Source organism: Rhinopithecus roxellana, chromosome 10 (genome assembly GCF_007565055.1).
Source record: "Rhinopithecus roxellana isolate Shanxi Qingling chromosome 10, ASM756505v1, whole genome shotgun sequence".
In the NCBI taxonomy this organism is placed as follows: Eukaryota; Metazoa; Chordata; class Mammalia; order Primates; family Cercopithecidae; genus Rhinopithecus; species Rhinopithecus roxellana.
The window spans coordinates 56,721,566-56,738,777 of NC_044558.1; the positions used below are offsets into that span (position 1 = coordinate 56,721,566).

General features: G+C 49.6%; 1 protein-coding gene and 1 long non-coding RNA gene across 4 annotated transcripts in view; one reads left to right on the forward strand and one right to left on the reverse strand.

The window, feature by feature from the left end:
* Window positions 1-15,806, reverse strand: part of LOC104670561 — a 64,226-nt gene extending 48,420 nt beyond the window's left edge. Inside the window, exon 1 of the long non-coding RNA XR_749149.1 lies at window positions 15,603-15,806. This is a non-coding gene — a long non-coding RNA (uncharacterized LOC104670561). The remainder of the gene's footprint in view (window positions 1-15,602) is intronic.
* GPR84 (G protein-coupled receptor 84) lies at window positions 5,200-17,135 on the forward strand. 3 transcript variants are annotated; one of them, XM_030939141.1, is made up of 4 exons: window positions 5,200-5,293; window positions 5,826-6,781; window positions 11,178-11,254; window positions 16,911-17,135. In XM_030939141.1, exons 2-4 carry the CDS (start codon window positions 5,834-5,836, stop codon window positions 16,921-16,923), a joined length of 1,038 nt encoding a protein of 345 aa, XP_030795001.1. In that variant the 5' UTR covers window positions 5,200-5,293; window positions 5,826-5,833; the 3' UTR covers window positions 16,924-17,135. The 3 variants fall into 3 exon arrangements, with proteins under 3 accessions (XP_030795001.1, XP_030795002.1, XP_010372159.2); XM_030939142.1 differs by lacking the exon at window positions 11,178-11,254; XM_010373857.2 differs by lacking the exons at window positions 11,178-11,254; window positions 16,911-17,135 and having other exon boundaries at window positions 5,826-7,240.
* Window positions 17,136-17,212: the final 77 nt, after the last annotated feature.

Consider the following 17,212-nt stretch of genomic DNA (forward strand, 5'->3'; position numbering starts at 1 on the left):
AGAAATGTATCTGTATGGGAACCGCACAGAGAGAGGAAAAGGCGCGAGAAGGAGGAGGAAAAAGGAAATCGGGGGTGGGGGGAGGCAAAATATGAGGCTTGTGCAAAGTAAGCAGAGGCTCCCCATCCCACCCACCCCCACTTTCGTCCAGCTCGTGTAAACTTGGCCTGGGGGATCATTTCAAGTCCAAGTCTGGGACTGCAGCTGCAGCTGTTGAGAATTTGCCACAACTCCATAAGGCGGCGCCAACGACCCGGAAAAGGAGGCTAAGCCGCTCCTGTGATGTGTCTCGAGATTCCACGCAGATGGGTCTAGACTCAGTCTCAGACAAAGAAAAGAATCCAGGCTTTTGTGTGTCTGGTGGGAAACCCACACCAGCGAGACTCAAGGCACAGGAAGAAAGGGGGGCAGAGACTGGGGATCTGAGCTCTAGGCTCTGGCCCCACATAAATAGTGACCTTGAGTCAGTCCTTGCCCTCTCTGCACCTCAGTGTCACAGTCTTCAAAATGAGGAGACTTGAGTCTTTTAAAGGTTCATTAAGATCTCATGTATCCAAGACTGAAGAACTGGACTGTGCCATTTACAGATATACTAGAATACCTTCTCAACTGGCCCCTTAAATGGTCTGTGAGACAAGGAAACACTGTTCAGCTGTCTCTCACATGGTGTGTGAGGAAAATGGTCTCTCCCTTATCCTCAAAATTTGGATCAACCATACACTCTCAAGAGCAGCCAGTAATCCTGACCCCCTCTATCCCTACTGAGTGGCAGGAAGTTCAAACAAAAAGCCCAAACCAAAACCCAGAATCTATGTGAGGTCCTCCTGACTTTCATCTCTGCTCGCTTCCCCCTCTCTACCCACTTCCCAGTCTTGCAGAAGAAAGGAGAAGGGAAGTTGGGATGATGTCTGTTAAACAGGAAGAAGAGGGGAATGGGGACCTCCTGGGTTTGTCAACTGTGAAGTTGACAGGTGGGTGTTCACTGTGGGTTCAGAATTGGAACCCAGTAAGGAGTGTTTTGGTGTTTGTTTTCATGTTTGTTTTCAGGTAAATCTAGCTTTAAAAGGGTTGGGAGGATTCAGAAGGATGAGGAACAAGAGAGGCCCTATAGAACAGTGGGTAACGAAAAGCAGGGACTGGGTCACATGTGGGGAAGGAGATAGGGACTGGAAGAAATTGGGATTAGAGAGTCTGGGATACTAGCATACCCCACAAGTACCTCAAGTCTGCTAGTTTAAAACTGAATTCATTATTTACCCCTTTCCCTAAGCCTGCTCCTCCTCCCACATTTCCTTTTTTTTTTTTTTTTTCTGAGGCAGAGTCTCACTCTGTCGCCCAAGCTGGAGTGCAGTGGCACAATCTCGGCTCACTGCAAGCTCCATCTCCTGGGTTCACGCCATTCTCCTGCCTCAGCTTCCCAAGTAGCTGGGACTACAGGCGCCCGCCACCACTCCTGGCTAATATTTTGTATTTTTAGTAGAGACGGGGTTCTACCGTGTTAGCCAGGATAGTCTCGATCTCCTGACCTCCTGATCCACCTACCTTGGCCTCCCAAAGTGCTAGGATTACAGGCGTGAGCCACCGCACCCGGCCACATTTGTTATCTTATTAAGAGCACCATCATCCCTCTGGAAAGCAGAAAGTTATCCTACTTCCTCCTTCTTCCTAACACTTCATCCAATGAATCACTAAATAAGTCCTATTTGACCTCCTAACAACATATGGATCCTTATCATTTCTTCATTCCCACAACCACTGCCCTAACCAGGACTGGCTCCATAATTTGTGGGACCCAGTGCAAAATGAAAAAGCAGGGCCCCTTATTCAAAAAGTATAGTATTGGCCGGGCGCTGCGGCTCACGCCTGTAATCCCAGCACTTTGGGAAGCCGAGGAGGGCGGATCGCAAGGTCAGGAGATCGAGACCACGGTGAAACCCTCTACTAAAAATACAAAAAATTAGCCGGGCGCAGTGGTGGGTGCCTGTAGTCCCAGCTACTCAGTAGGCTGATGCAGGAGAATGGCGTGAACCTGAGAGGTGGAGCTTGCAGTGAGCCGAGATCGCGCCACTGTACTCCAGCCTGGGGGACAGAGCGAGACTCCATCTCAAAAAAAAAAAAAAAAAAAAAAAAAAAAGAATTTAGCCGGGCGCGGTGGCTCAAGCCTGTAATCCCAGCACTTTGGGAGGCCAAGATGGGCGGATCACAAGATCAGGAGATCGAGACCATCCTGGCTAACACGGTGAAACCCCATCTCTACTAAAAAAATACAAAAAAAAAAAAAAAAAAACTAGCCGGGTGAGGTGACGGGCGCCTGTAGTCCCAGCTACTCGGGAAGCTGAGGCAGGAGAATGGCGTAAACCTGGGAGGCGGAACTTGCAGTGAGCTGAGATCTGGCCACTGCACTCCAGCCTGGGCGACAGAGCGAGACTCTGTCTCAAAAAAAAAAAAAAAGAATTTAAAGACAGTGATTGACAAGCATTGAACCAAGCACTAGTCCCTTCAAACTGCAAGACCCTATGCAATTATACAGGTGGTCTGGCCCTAACTTAGGCCCGTTCTATCTCTTGTCTGAACTAGTGCCTCTTTACCCATTTCGCTCACTCCCAGCCTGCATGCCTTCATTCCTTACAGCAATCTAAGTGCAAATCTCACCAACTCCTTCAGCATGAAACCAGCTCCTTAGCACAATACACAAGGTCCCCCTTGAACCTGCCTGCTCAACTCTCCAAGCTCTTCTTGTTGCTCTCTACCTCATGCCCTTTTTTCGCTTCTACCTGAACCTCTGCGCCTCTACACATACTGTTCTCTTTGTCTAGAATATTCTTCTACTTATCTCCCAAAATACTCTCCTGTTCATCATTCAAAATGCAGCTCAGTTACGTCTCTGTGAACCCTTTCCTCACCTCCTCCTTAATAGTATGCTCCTTTTCTCTAAGCCTCTGATATATAGTTCTGGGTTGTTTTGTTTTGTTTTGTTTTTGAGAAAAAGTTTTTGCTCTGTTGCCCAGGCTGGAGTGCAGTGGTGCAATCTTGGCTCACTGCAACCTGCGCCTCCCGGGTTCAAGCGATTCTCCTGTCTCAGCCTCCCAAGTAGCTGGGATTACAGGCATGCACCACCACATCACTAATTTTTGTACTTTTAGTAGAGACGGAGTTTCATCATATTGGCCAGGCTGGTCTCAAACTCTTGACCTCAAGTGATCCACCCACCTTGGCCTCCCAAAGTGCTGGGATTACAGGTGTGAGCCACTGCACCCAGCCATGTATTTTTGGTTTGTTTTTTTTACTTGTTTTTTGTTTGTTTGTTTTTGAGATGGAGTCTTACACTGTCACCCGGGCTGGAGTGCAGTGGCGCGATCTCGGCTCACTGCAACCTCCACCTACTAGGTTCAAGCGATTCTCCTGCCTCAGCCTCCCAAGTAGCTGGGATTACAGGCACCTGCCACCACACCCAGCTAATTTTTTATATTTTTAGTAGAGACGGGGTTTCACTATGTTGGCCAGGCTGGTCTTGAATGCCTGACCTCGTGATCCACCTGCCTCGGCCTCCCAAAGTGCTGGGATTACAGGTGTGAGCCACTGCGCCCAGCCTATTAGTTTGTTTTTCTAATTTTTCAGAGACAGAGTCCTGCTGTGTCACCCAGGCTGGAGTATAGTGGCATGATCTTAGCTCATTGCAGTCTTGACCTCCCAGATTCAAATGATCCTCCCACCTCAGCCTCCCCAGTAGCTGGGACTATAGGTACACAGCACCACATCTGGCTATTTTTGTTTTAATTTATTTATTGTAAAGACAGGGTCTCACTATGTTGCCCAGGCTGGTCTTAAACTCCTGACCTGAAGCCATCCTCCCAGCTCAGCCTCCCAAAATGTTGGGATTACAGGCATGAGCCTCCACGCCAGGCCTATATAATATTTTAAAGCAAGCCTCAGCAAACTTTTTCTCAAAAGGCCTGATTATAAATATTTTAAACTGTGTTGATCAAGAGATAAAACTGAGGGTATTACATAGGTACTTATATAACAATTTAAAATATAACTATTTTTATGTTATTTATTTATTTATTTTTTTTTTTTTTTTGAGACTGAGTCTTGCTCTGTCATCCAGGCTGGAATGCAGTGGCATGATCTGATCTTGGCTCACTGAAAGCAACCTCCACCTCCCCAGTTCAAGCGATTCTCTTGCCTCAGCCTCCCTGGTAGCTGGGATTACAGGCACACCCACCACGCCTGGCTAATTTTTGTATTTTTAGTAGAGACAGGGCTTCATCATGTTGGCCAAGCTGGTCTCAAACTCCTGACCTCAAGTGATCTGCCCTCCTTGGCCTCCCAAAGTGCTGGGATTATGGGTGTGAGCCACTGCACCTGGCCTAAAATATAACCATTATTAAATGGAAAAAAAAAAAAACATTCTTGGGTCACAGGCTATACAAAAACAGATAGCAGACTAGATTTGGCCCATAGGGCGAAGTTTACTCAACTTTGCTCTGGAGAACCGATTAAGCATTTGCATATTTATGTATCTGTCTCCCCTAGTAGACTATGCACAAGGCCATGTATCAGATGTTCTTGTATCCCTAGTGTCTAGATCAGAGTCTGATGTATAGTAGGCACTCAAGACAAAGTTGTTGGGTGAATGGATAAATGAATGATTGACCAGGACCCTGATCCCTTAAGGGGAATGAAACCAGAATCCTGGAGGCCTCATTCCCACTTTTCTTCATCTGACTCGGTTTCTCAGATGTGCTAGGGTGTTACATGGGCCCCTCTGACTTGAACCATGTCCAAGCCCTGGAGAGAAGAAAGGTAGTGCTCCTCCGAAACAAACCCAAGGCTTCTGGGGGTACCTAAAGTAGCTCCTGGAACTTGGTCTTATATTTTGGCCCTTTGAGGAGTGGCCCAAATGTTCTGATGCTCTGACTCCGTGCCCTAGCAATTCTCAGCAATGATCTTACAGATGACTTCTGCCATGCAAAGAGGGTAAGAAAACAGAGTTTGGGTTTCAGGAAGGAGAAAGAAAGAGTGAAACGACTCTGAGGTAAGTAGCAGGGGAATTTCAACAGAGAAGCCTAGATTTCACTAGCCAAAGCAAAATGAGTAGGACCGGAGTTGGTGAAGGAAGTGGCTGGGATTGGGTAACGGGGGAGTTTCTTATTCTTTCAGTGGAGTATAATAGGGAACTTAAGAGCAGGATGCCTCCTGCTTGAAGCCTGACTGTCCACCGGAAAGGACTGCTCTTTGGGTGAGTTGAACTTCTTCCATCAGAGAAAGAATTGAAGGCTGAGAAACTCAGGTAAGTACTTTTGTGGTGGGTTTACTTTTACCTTCTTGGTCTCCTCATCTCCCAGGTGGTAACAAACAGAAATGACTAAAGCCTATATGTGTGTGTAGTGGACAGGAGCAGAGGGAACTGAATACAGAGAGGATCCTGAATACAGGATGCTGAATAGAGAGAGGGGACTCCTGAGGGTCTTCGGGGATGAGGAAGGAATTAGAAAAGTTGGAGGGCACTGGGTTTACTGAGAGCAATGGGATAGATATAGAAGAGGACTATGGTTTGGAGCAGAATAAGACTAAGATATTTAGGCAAGAGATATTTAGATAAAAACTTGGGGAAATATTTGAGAATGGCAAAGGACTAGAGAACCTAAGGAGAGAGTTAGGGATCTTGAGATGAAGAGGCCTGGGAATGGTTCAGGAGGATAGTGAATTAAAGTGAGGTCCAGGAGCAGTTCAGATGTCCAGAGTGCCAGAGCTGTTCAAGAGATATAAGTTGAATGCTAGGTTCTGATACCCTCTTCCTCTTCTACCCTCTGCTTCTTTAGCCTCTATCATGCAGAAAACCTCTGACGCCAACTTCTCCTGCTACCATGAGTCTGTGCTGGGCTATCGTTATGTTGCAGTTAGCTGGGGGGTGGTGGTGGCTGTGACAGGCACCGTGGGCAACGTGCTCACCCTACTGGCCTTGGTCATCCAGCGCAAGCTCCGTACCCGATTCAACCTGCTCATAGCCAACCTCACACTGGCTGATCTCCTCTACTGCACGGTCCTTCAGCCCTTCTCTGTGGACACCTACCTCCACCTGCACTGGCGCACCGGTGCCACCTTCTGCAGGGCATTTGGGCTCCTCCTTTTTGCCTCCAATTCTGTCTCCATCCTGACCCTCTGCCTCATCGCACTGGGACGCTACCTCCTCATTGCCCACCCTAAGCTTTTTCCCAAAGTTTTCAGTGCCAAGGGGATAGTGCTGGCACTGGTGAGCACCTGGGTTGTGGGTGTGGCCAGCTTTGCCCCCCTTTGGCCTATTTATATCCTGGTACCTGTAGTCTGCACCTGCAGCTTTGACCGCATCCGAGGCCGCCCTTACACCACCATCCTCATGGGCATCTACTTTGTGCTTGGACTCAGCAGTGTTGCCATCTTCTATTGCCTCATCCACCGCCAGGTCAAACGAGCAGCACAGGCACTGGACCAATACAAGTTGAGACAGGCAAGCATCCACTCCAACCATGTGGCTGGGACTGATGAGGCCATGCCTGGTCGTTTCCAGGAGCTGGACAGCAGGTTAGCATCAGGAGGACCCAGTGAGGGGATTTCATCTGAGTCAGTCAATGCTGCCACCACCCAGGCCCTGGAAGGGGATTCATCAGAAGTGGGAGACCAGATCAACAGCAAGAGAGCTAAGCAGATGGCAGAGAAAAGCCCTCCAGAAGCATCTGCCAAAGCCCAGCCAATTAAAGGAGCCCGAAGAGCTCCAGATTCTTCATCGGAATTTGGGAAGGTGACTCAGATGTGTTTTGCTGTGTTCCTCTGCTTTGCCCTGAGCTACGTCCCCTTCTTGCTGCTCAACATTCTGGATGCCAGAGTCCAGGCTCCCCGGGTGGTCCACATGCTTGCTGCCAACCTCACCTGGCTCAACGGTTGCATCAACCCTGTGCTATATGCAGCCATGAACCGCCAATTCCGCCAAGCATATGGCTCCGTTTTAAAAAGAGGGCCCTGGAGTTTCCGTAGGCTCCATTAGAACTGTGACCCTAGTCACCAGAATTCAGAACCGTCTCCTCCAGGACCAAAGTGGCCAGCTGATAGGAGAATAGGTGAAATAACACGTGCGGGCATTTTCACAACAACCTCTCCTCAGCCTCCCAAATCAAGTCTCTCCATCACTTGATCAATGTTTCAGCCCTAGACTGCCCAAGGAGTATTATTAACTATTAATAAATGAATTCTGTGCTTTTAATGCTCAGGTGTGGTCTCTGGGGAAGAAGGAAACAGGTCACGGTTAGGCTCAGGGGCCAGGCTAGGAGGAGACCATACTATTCCATCCCTCCTGCATAACCAAATCCTGTCACCATGTGCATGCTCACAAATATCCCTAAAGCACCTGTGGCCACCAGGAGCTGGAATCTAATACCTAAGGATTCAGGGGTACCTAGGTCAAAGCAGAAGCAGGAAGCAGCTGGCATGGGACAGTAGCCTTTAGAAGAGGGGTTTCTAGGTAATAAAACTTGTGAGGTGATTTAAGAGGATTAGCCTGTCTTTTTGTTTAACTTCCCAGAAATCGCCTCTGCCCCTAACCACTGCTGCCAGGATCCACCATCCCTACAAACAAGTTTATTCATCTCAAAAAAGTTTTATAATCCAGCTGGGGATTATATCCAGCCCCCCAGCCCTCGCTCTGTGTGAGGGGAATGGTCATGGAGGAGGACTCCTTGGTCTGTAGAAATGGAACTGAGCTTAGCTGAGGCAAAGGCAGAAAAAGGTTCCAGGTGCCCTGGCAGGGTCTTGTTCACAGGGCTAATTCACCTGAGTCCCAGGCCCTCAGTTCCCTTGCATTTGTCATCTGGACTTATGAAAGCAGGAGAACAGGCCTAGTGGGGTGGCTCACGCCTGTAATTCTAGCACTTTGGGAGGCTGAGGCGGGCAGATCACCTAAGGTCAGGAGTTCAAGACCAGCCTGGCCAACATGGTGAAACCCCGCCTCTACTAAAAATACAAAAATTAGCCAGGCATGGTGGTGCATGCCTGTAATCCCAGCTACTCAGAAGGCTGAGGCAGGAGAATCGCTTGAACCCAGGAGGCGGTTGCAGGGAGCCAAGATCACGCCATTGCACTCCAGCCTGGGCAACAAGAGTGAAACTCTGTCTCAAAATAATAATTAATAAATAAATAAAATAAAATAAAATACAAAAATTAACCAGGCATGATGGCGGGTGCCTGTAATCCTAGCTACTCAGGAGGCTGAGACGGGAGAATCGCTTGAACCCGGGAGACAGTGGTTGCAGTGAGCCGAGAGATCACGTCACTGCACTCCAGCCTGGGTGGCTGAGCGAGACTTTGTCTCAAACCAAAAAAAAAAAAGAAAAAGGGAAAGAAAAGAAAACGAAAGAAAGCAGGAAAACAAAGACTCTAGTTAAAAGGGCTCAGGAGCCAGACTAGGAAACCATACCGTTCCTTCCCTTCAGAATGACCAAATACTGTCACAATGTGTATGCTTACACATACCCTTAAAGCACCTGTGGCCACCAGGTGACGCTGGTTCCCTGCATTTCCTTTCTGGCTTCCCAGCTGAGGACAGTAGGCAGGACTGGGAATGCAGAGACCAGGGAATAGAGACCCAGGGATTTGCACCCTCCCTTTCCCCCAAAGCTTAGGAAGAAAGGTGAAGAATGAGACATTTATTATTCATGAGATATTATTGTCTACTTGGGGTGGGGCTGGGAGGAGTAGCAGTGTGGGCACTGGGGTGGCACTGGGGATGAAATGTGAGTCATGCTGACATTAATGCTCTGGCTGCATGTTGTCGCCTTCCTACCCAAAGTCCATGGTTTGACAGAACAAAGTAAAATCTGAAGATATTAAGGGCAGAAAGAATCACAGTTGAGGTGGACAGATTGACACCCTCATATGCAATACACTTCTAGGGTCCAGGAATCCTGACTCCTAATATGGAACATGCACTTTTGGGTGTCCTCCTTCCAAGAAAGTCACAGGAACCTAAACCAAATCAAGCTGGGGCTACTAAGGCAGAGGTCCAGACAGGTAAACTGTTGGACCAATGAAGAACAACAGTGTATGGGTGTAGAGACACAGGTTTCAGTCAAGGCTCTCTGATAATTAGCTCTGGGAACTTGGGCAGATCTCTGGACAACTCTGGGGCTCAGATTCTATCAACCGTACAAAGCGGGGTGCGGGGTACACTCTTAACACGTGCCCCGTGCAGTTCCCTGTACATACATTATTTCATTTACATGAAATTATAATTTCTTTCTTACAAATGTGAAAACTGAAGCACAAATAGGTTATTTGTCCAAGGCCGAATGACTAATACGTTGTAAGACCGTGATTTGAGGGCAGTCTCAAAACTGCCTTTCTAAAACTAGGATCGAATGCCCAGATGATCCCTAACAGTGCTTCCTATTCAGACCTAAGATTCTGAAAGTTGACAACTCTCTGAAGGGTTGTAAAAGGATTTACTTTACATGTTCTTAGAAGGCAAATCACAACAGTGTCAAGTAGAAAGGTGAAGCAATAGGGATTGAAGTTAGACCTCAGAAAGGACTTCCCAATTACTCGCTGGGGGAAAAAAAAAAAAACTCAGGAGACACAGAAGGAAATCCTGGGGTCTAAGACCATGGAGGACAGATCTTAGTAAGAAAGCAGCCACCCTCCATAGCCCACACAGCCACCCCCGCCCCTAATTTCAATAAGGGCTGAATAAGGGGAAAGAAACTTAAGATCAGGCTTTCTAGAGGCGTTCTCTCTCTTGCGGTTGTGCTTGGCGCGTGAGCCCTACTGGGTCCCTCGTGGTGCGTCGCTCATGCGTGTCCCCGAAAGTGTGTGTTTGGAGGCCCTGTATGCTCACGAGTGTGAGTCACCGTCTGTCTCTCTTTGTCTCTTTATCTCTGTCAGTCTCCCGCCCGAGTCCGAGTTCTATCGCTGACTTTCTGACGCTATCTCTCACGGCCTCTCTTTGTCTCTTTCCATCTGTCCGTCTCTCCTGTAGGCCGTCTTCATCGCCTGTACCTCTGTTATCGCCTTTTTTTTTCTCTTAAGCTCGTCTCCCCATTCCCCGTTCCCGCACTCCCCCCACCCCTCCCCAGTCGCCCGCCCCGGCTGTTCTTGCTCGTTCGCACGCTCTCTCTCTTTCGCTGTCTCTTACAGGCAGATTTATGGTCAGCTCAGGGCCTTTCATTGGCCAAGCGCTGACAGAACTTGATTTAACGCCGCCTCTCATTGGCTGAGCTTGACAGGGCGATTTACGAGTCACCCTACCATTGGCCAAACCGCCTTGGCCCTGATTTATGGCTCAGCGGCCGCGGGGAGAGGGGTGCCGCTGCTGGGGAGTGAGGATACCCCTCCCCTCGTCGCCGCGTCCCTCTTCCTCTCCCCTGTTTTTTCTCCTCTTTCCCTCCCCTCAAGGAATGGCTCTCCCTCTACCTGTTCCTCAGCCCCCTCCTCCCTTCTTTTTCGTCCACTGGGAGGGAAAACCGGGGTGTGGTGGTGATGGGAACTGGAGGGATGATGGGGTCTGAGGGGTACACATAGGCGGAGGAGTCGAGTCTGAGGGGTGCGGGTGGGGGCCAACAGGGAGAGCAGAGGAGACTGAACAGGAAATGAGGATTCCGACCTGAGGAACGAAGGGGAAACTGAGGGGGCAAAAGGATGACAGAAAGAAAGGAAGGCTGAGGAGAGAAGGAAGGCAGGGGAAGAGAGAGAGAGTTAAGGAGATAAGTGGGGGGTTGGGTAATTTGTCCAAGATCCGAGAAGAAAGGAGACATGAAGAGAAAGGACGCATTTGAGGGTCCACACGGGCTGAAGCAGGGAGATCCGGGCACCGAGAGAGGGACTTTTCAAATCTCACTATCCAGACTGAATAAGAGACGGAAATTTCCTTTTCACACAATGGCTCTGAAAAGGGAAAGCATCAGACAAGCAACGACAGAGAAAGGCGCAATAGGGAGGTGAGAGAGAGGGAGAAGCAGGAAAGGACAACTGAAAGGTAATAGCAAAGAAAAGAGGGAGGGAGAGCGACAGAGAACTAATGGGGAAGACCAGAAGGAAGGTAGGGTTTTTGGTTTTTTGTTTGTTTTTAGGGGAGGGAGGGAAAGTGCAGTGAGAGAAGACTACTCCCCAAAGGAAATATTGACAGAAAGGCTCCTCCTCCTCCTCCCTAGGAAGACCCATTGGCATCTGCAAGGGGACAGACAAGTCAGGCGCCTCCCCCAGGAGATTCTGCTTCCTCAAGGCTGCAGTAAGCTCCCTATCCCATGCACCTCACTCCTCTCCTTGCCCACCTCCCCAGTTAAATTTATGAGTCCAGGGTGGCCTTCAGGAATTAGGAATATTTATGCTTCTTTGAGAGTGAGGTTTGGAAGGTGATAAATAAGGGTCCACTGGGGGGTGCAGCTGGGGGCTCCTATTTTTAACATGGCCATTTTCCCAAGGCCCCCACCCACACATTCCCTCTCCTCCTGAGCCAGAGAAGGAAGCACAGAGGGAGGTGAGGAATGGGTTTCAGGTATCAGGAAGAGGGGTTGACTATCCTGTAGAGCCCCTCAGAGGACTGCAGAGCTTTGCAGCAGAAAGGATTGAAGGCAGATAGGGGAGGAACTTTCCAAGCATCCTGGCATTCGTATAGCCCCTAGTGTGCTGTTACATTTTTGCAGAAGGTGGAGAGAAGCCCATTTCCCCTCTGTCCCCTTAAGCTCAGTTGCTGAGGAATAGGAAAGAGAAGCCAGAAAATTCAAAGGCAGATTTCTCTGGCCTGTCACCATCCTCACAGGAAAGGAAGATTTGAAATCCCTCACCTCCACAGACCACAGCCTGGATCCCTGGGAAAGGAGGCTAGGAATGTGGGGCTCAGGGCATCTCCTAGGAGTCTTGGCCTCCAACCTGCTGCTGAGAATTAAAAACAGTCAATAGTTCTTGACATCCCTTGCCCTGGGCCTCCAGGAAATTGAGAAGGGGTGGTGGATCTGCCTATGGATCCACATACCTTCTCCAGCCCTCAGCTCTAGGAGCCATGTGTCTGTGACCCCCCCAGTGAAAGGGCTTGTTCTGGGTTTGGGTAGGAAGTGAACAAAGATGGAGGTCCATAATATAAGGGAGCCCTAAGGAAAACAGAGCTGGGGAAGAGTCACACATCGCCCCCATCCCCCATGCCCTCCAACCACTATGGCCTTAGCAAGGATGGCCACAATGCACATGCGTACATACACCAGACTGCTGCCTGGAGTGGGAGGAGGGAGGGAAAGGCCTAGACTGGCCCTTTAAGAGCCACTTAGGGTCAGAAAGCCTGGGCTACATAGAGGGGAAGGAGCTGATGTCAGAAGACGGATGGGCAGCAAGATGGGGATTGATGCTAATGGGGGAGTTAAAGCTAAGTACCCAGACACTCAGAGGGCAGAACTGCAGATCTGTCTTCCTTATGCTCACCCCCCTCTCCAAACAGAGGCTGTAAATCTGCCTCTTCAACTGGGGGAAGGGGGACTGAGGAAAAAAGACATGCTCTCTTCTCCCCTTTCCTGTTTCTTCCTTACTTGGTGTGCCCACACCGCCCCCCTCCACCCAATTCTTTTGTCCTCTCCCATTCTCTTGCAATCTACGACCCCTTCCCACTAAAATTTCCAATTTTTGGCTTTGCATCAGAAATTGACAGAATGGTTTCAGCTTACAGAGGAGTTTAAGAGAAGAGATCACAAGTTTTCCCTCACCAGACCCGGGTGGGAATGCTTGGTGGGATTGTGGTGAGAAACTGGTAGATTGGTAACTCCCAGTTCCCTCAGTTTCTCATCCTTCCACCCTCTTCTCACTTGGAGGTAACTCTAGCTGCCATCTTCCGGGACAATAGGGTAAAGGCAAGAAGCAGGAAGTTGGGTGCCAGGGGCTGGAGGAGCACCAAAGTTTCTGAGCTGGGTTTGTGGAGGCTTCTGACACAAACACAGATTCTAGAGGGGCTGGTGGTGGGCTTCCAAGGGCAGCTAGGGAAGCTGCGGGAGCTGTCCACTGAAAGATATACAGTCTGGTTTCTCGGAAACTCCTGGATCATACCGTTCCCTCTCAAGCACACACCCTGTCTGCTGAGTAGAGACAATTTCAGGCCAATAGTCTATTTACTGTAAAGGACCAGCTGCTCCTTGTACCTCTCGGGAGGGAGTCGGAGATGTTAGGAAAGAAGACTTTTTCAGAGGGGCTAGAGCTAGAATTGGTAAATTTCATTTCTTTCTTTGCTTTCAGGTGAGACTGTGTCTCCCACCTTTCAGGACCCATAATCACCCTTATTTCCTTTCCTACTGGCAACCAGGGCCTGTTCTTGAGAAGTCCCTCTCTATATTAGAGGACAGTCCCTCTCATCTGTTGCAGTATTAGGCCTGAACTCTTTCCCAGCCCTGGAAACAGTTGGTGCCTGATTGCCTCTAGTTTCCAAATCCTCTTCCATATCCATAAGATAATAACCCCAAGACATCAATCTCATCTCTTCCCTTCTCCCAGGTTTTCCTTCAGAGGGCTAAAATCACCTCAGGATCATACTCTTCTCTGTTTTCTAAGTTTTCAGAGACAAGGGAGAGAGGAAAGCTGGAGTGGGAAAAGTTGGGGGTTGTGAGCAGCAGCCACTGGAACCCAGGCTTCCAGCCTCCCAGCATCCGGCCTAGTGCTCCCTCCTATCCAAGGGAGGTCAGTCATTGCCCTCAGCCCTGGTCTCTGGCTGCTTCTCAATACTGGTGATAAATCCTGTCTTTGTCTCCCCTCTGACCCAGGCCCCAGGCAGGCTGGGGGTCAGAGCTGGGGGAGGGGTCAGTGTGGAGGAAGGGGAGATACAAGGAGAATGGGAGGAGAAGATGGACAGGAGCAGCTGGTGGGCAGGCATGGGGGGTGGGCAGTGAGGGGATGGGGCCTCTTCATTCTACAGATCCTGGACATTCCAGCAGGCCTGCATTCCAAGTGAGAAAGTCAGGATTGCTGAGTTGTGGAAATACCTTCAGAATGGTCCCTTGAGCATCCGGAATACTGGCAGATGGGGGGCTAGTATGGAGTGCCTCAAGGAAAGAGACTGCTGAAAGAAATGGAAAAATATTGTGGAAATCGTCCTATCCATACGCAGACCCCTATGCAAATGTGCCATGCACGCACCCACCCACACACACACTCACACACACAGGACTCACGGCATGAGGGAGCCCTGGAGAGCCAGGCTGCCCCTTGCCTGGCCCCTCCCTAGTGGCCTTCTCTTGCTATGACTTTCCTGTTTCCAACTCTATTCTTTTTCTCTGCTCCCGGTCTTGCTTTCCTTCTTTGTGTCTCTCATTCTCCCAGTCTGTTATTCTCACCGTCTCTCAGCCTCTGCCTCGGTCTCTCAATCACTTTTTCTCTCTCATTTTGTTTCTTTCCATCTTCTTGTCTCCCTCTCCCCTCTCCCCAAATTCCTGGATGCTGCTCCATGTGTCCTGCTTCTGCCACTCTTCAGCCCAGCCATCCCTCCTACCTCAGTCCCACATCAGAACGCTATTCTGGCCCAGAGGGGACCTTTGGGAGTTAGATTCCAAGAATAGATGGGAAGGAGAAAAGAGGCTCTGAATGAGTCCCTGCTTTAGTGGGAAGTCTGGGAATCATATTGGGTTATGATATGGCACGGAAGGGTGGGGTGGGCAGAAGGTGACCAGAAAGAGAAGCACAACTAAGGGAGGTAGGGTGAAATGAGAGAGAAGAGATTAATAAAGGAAAAGCATAGGCCAGGCACGGTGGCTCACACCTGTAATCCCAGCACTCTGGGAGGCCGAGGCAGGCAGATCTCCAGAGGTCAGAAGTTGGAGACCAGCCTGGCCAACATGGTGAAATGCTGTCTCTACTAAAAATACAAAAAAAAAAAAAAAAAAAAAAAAAAAAAAGCTAGGGATGAGGGTGCATGCCTGTGATCCCAACTACTTGGGAGGCTTTGGGAGGCTGAGGCAGGAGAATCGCTTGAACCCGGGAGGTGGAGGTTGCAGTGAGCTGAGATTGCACCACTACACTCCAGCCTGGGTGACAGAACAAGACTCCATCTCAAAAAAAAAAAAAAAAAAAAAAGGACACCAGGCTGGGTACAGTGGCTCATGCCTGTAATCCCACCACTTTGGGAGGCCAGGGCAGGTGGATTACTTGAGCCCAGGAGTTCAAGACCAGCCTGGCAATATGGCAAAACATCTCTATAAAAACTACAAAAAGTGAGGCATGGTGGCACACACCTGTAGTCCCAGTTACTCAGAAGGCTGAGGTGGAGGGATCACCTGAGCCCAGGGAGGTCGAGACTGCAGTGAGCTCTGATCATGCCACTGCACTCCAACCTGGGTGACAGAGTGAGACCCTGTCTCAAAAAAAAAAAAAAAAAAAAAAAAGAAAGAAAAGAAAAAAGAAAAGACACAGAAGGACAAACACTAAAGAGAGAAGGGTGCGGACTTGCAGTTCTCTCTAAGTGTGTGTTTTGGGTCAGTGTGAAGGGGAGGAGCTGAGGGGCACCTCCTAAGTCATATTGCGATATAGGTTCAAAGATAAGGTCTGGAGGCTTAGCCAGAAAGATGTGATGTCCACCAGGCAGCCACAATTCTGGACTCTCTGTCACCTACCAAGGAAGTTCTCAGAGACCTTTTTCTCCTCTCCAGACAGTCTTGGAGTGTTGGTTCCCTCCCCATTCACCTCCTCCACTCTGTCACCTCCCTTCCTCCCCCAGTGAGAATGACATCAGCTCTGGCTGCCCGTCCTCAACCCAGTTGCTGATGTACTCTCTCATGGGTGAAACAGAAGGCTAATCACCTTTGCCCCATGCATTCACTCTCTAGTCCAGGAGCTGGCGTTTACATAGCCTAGCCCTCTGGAGTAGGAGTGGGAGGAGGCTGTACCAAGAAGGTAGCTGCAGAACATTGTGGGAAAAGAGGGGGCATGAGCATCAGGGGGAGGGAGAGGGAGAGGAGTGGAGGGGGGCACTTGAGGAAGAGAGGCAGCAGCAGTAAATCACCCTGTGGGGGGGCTCCCTCTGCCTGAGCTCAGTGGGGTAGGGAAAGAATAGACATAGAGGGGTGGGGGGAAGAATGGGGAATCGCCACATCTGGCAGGCAGGTGTCTGGCACTGTTCAGGCTGTAGTCACTTTCCCAGCCAAAGGGGAGGAAGGGGGGAGAGGGGAGAAGGGGCCTCCCAGCATCCCCTGGGAAAGAGGGAAAGGCTCACAAGCAGAAAGACAGAGGCTTACAGACAGAAAGAAACCAAGGAAGAGAAATAATCAGACCCCGCTCCCAGGCTCTGCTTCAGTCAGTCCTTGGGGATGTGTTTATTCATAGCCCTGAAAAAAAAACTGCTGGCCAAAAAACTGCGTAGGCCAGGGCACCAAAGTTCCATTCATGCTGGAAAACAGAAGGCAGGAGTTTAACCCAGGCTAAGCTGGGGAAACTGAAGCTCAGAGAATTCCAAGTTTGAGAACAGGATAGAACTCCATGCTCCACACCATCAGACATCACCACCACTCAGCTCTGGTACTGACACTGCCCCTCCCCCAGGTCAATGCTGTGTGGTGAGTAGGAAGATTAGGATGGTAAGGCTGAGTATTGCTTTTCCCCAGCTCAGACAGGCAAAGACAAAAGAAGTACCTAGTCTTTATCCAAACTCTTGCACTCCAACTTTCAATGCAGGACTGTAGGCAGACGTGGTATACCCAGGTTTTTTTCTTTTCTACCTGCTGAGGAGTATCCCATGCACAGGTGCCCCATAGTTGTTGAGCTTAATTGTCAGGTTTTCATAGAAGAGCAGGTAAGACCGGAAAACTCTGGGTTTCATGTTCTGATGCTGGAGAGACTCTCCCCATTCCTGTTACCTTCCTTCCCTCATCCTTTCCCATCTGAGATACTAATTTGGTCTCCCTTGCTTAATCCTGGAATTGCAGGTCCATTTTATGAGCGGCAGAGGTGACTGAGGAAACCCTTCAAACTGCAGTGGAGAAGAGGCTCCCCACACTCCCCCTTCCTTAAAAATCCTGCAGAGGAAGGGGGAAAGAAAACCAAAGCATTCTGTCGCCGCGGCAACCATAAAACCCCCAGCTAAATCCATCTTGTGAGCTCACCGCCCCATTAAGATGCAGGGCCAGGCGCTGCGCCAGCCCAGCCACATTCATTTGTGCGAATAAAGGTGGAGGAGGGGGAGGGGAGCAGGCTCTGGAGGGACGGGGAAATGGCGAGAAGAGGTTAT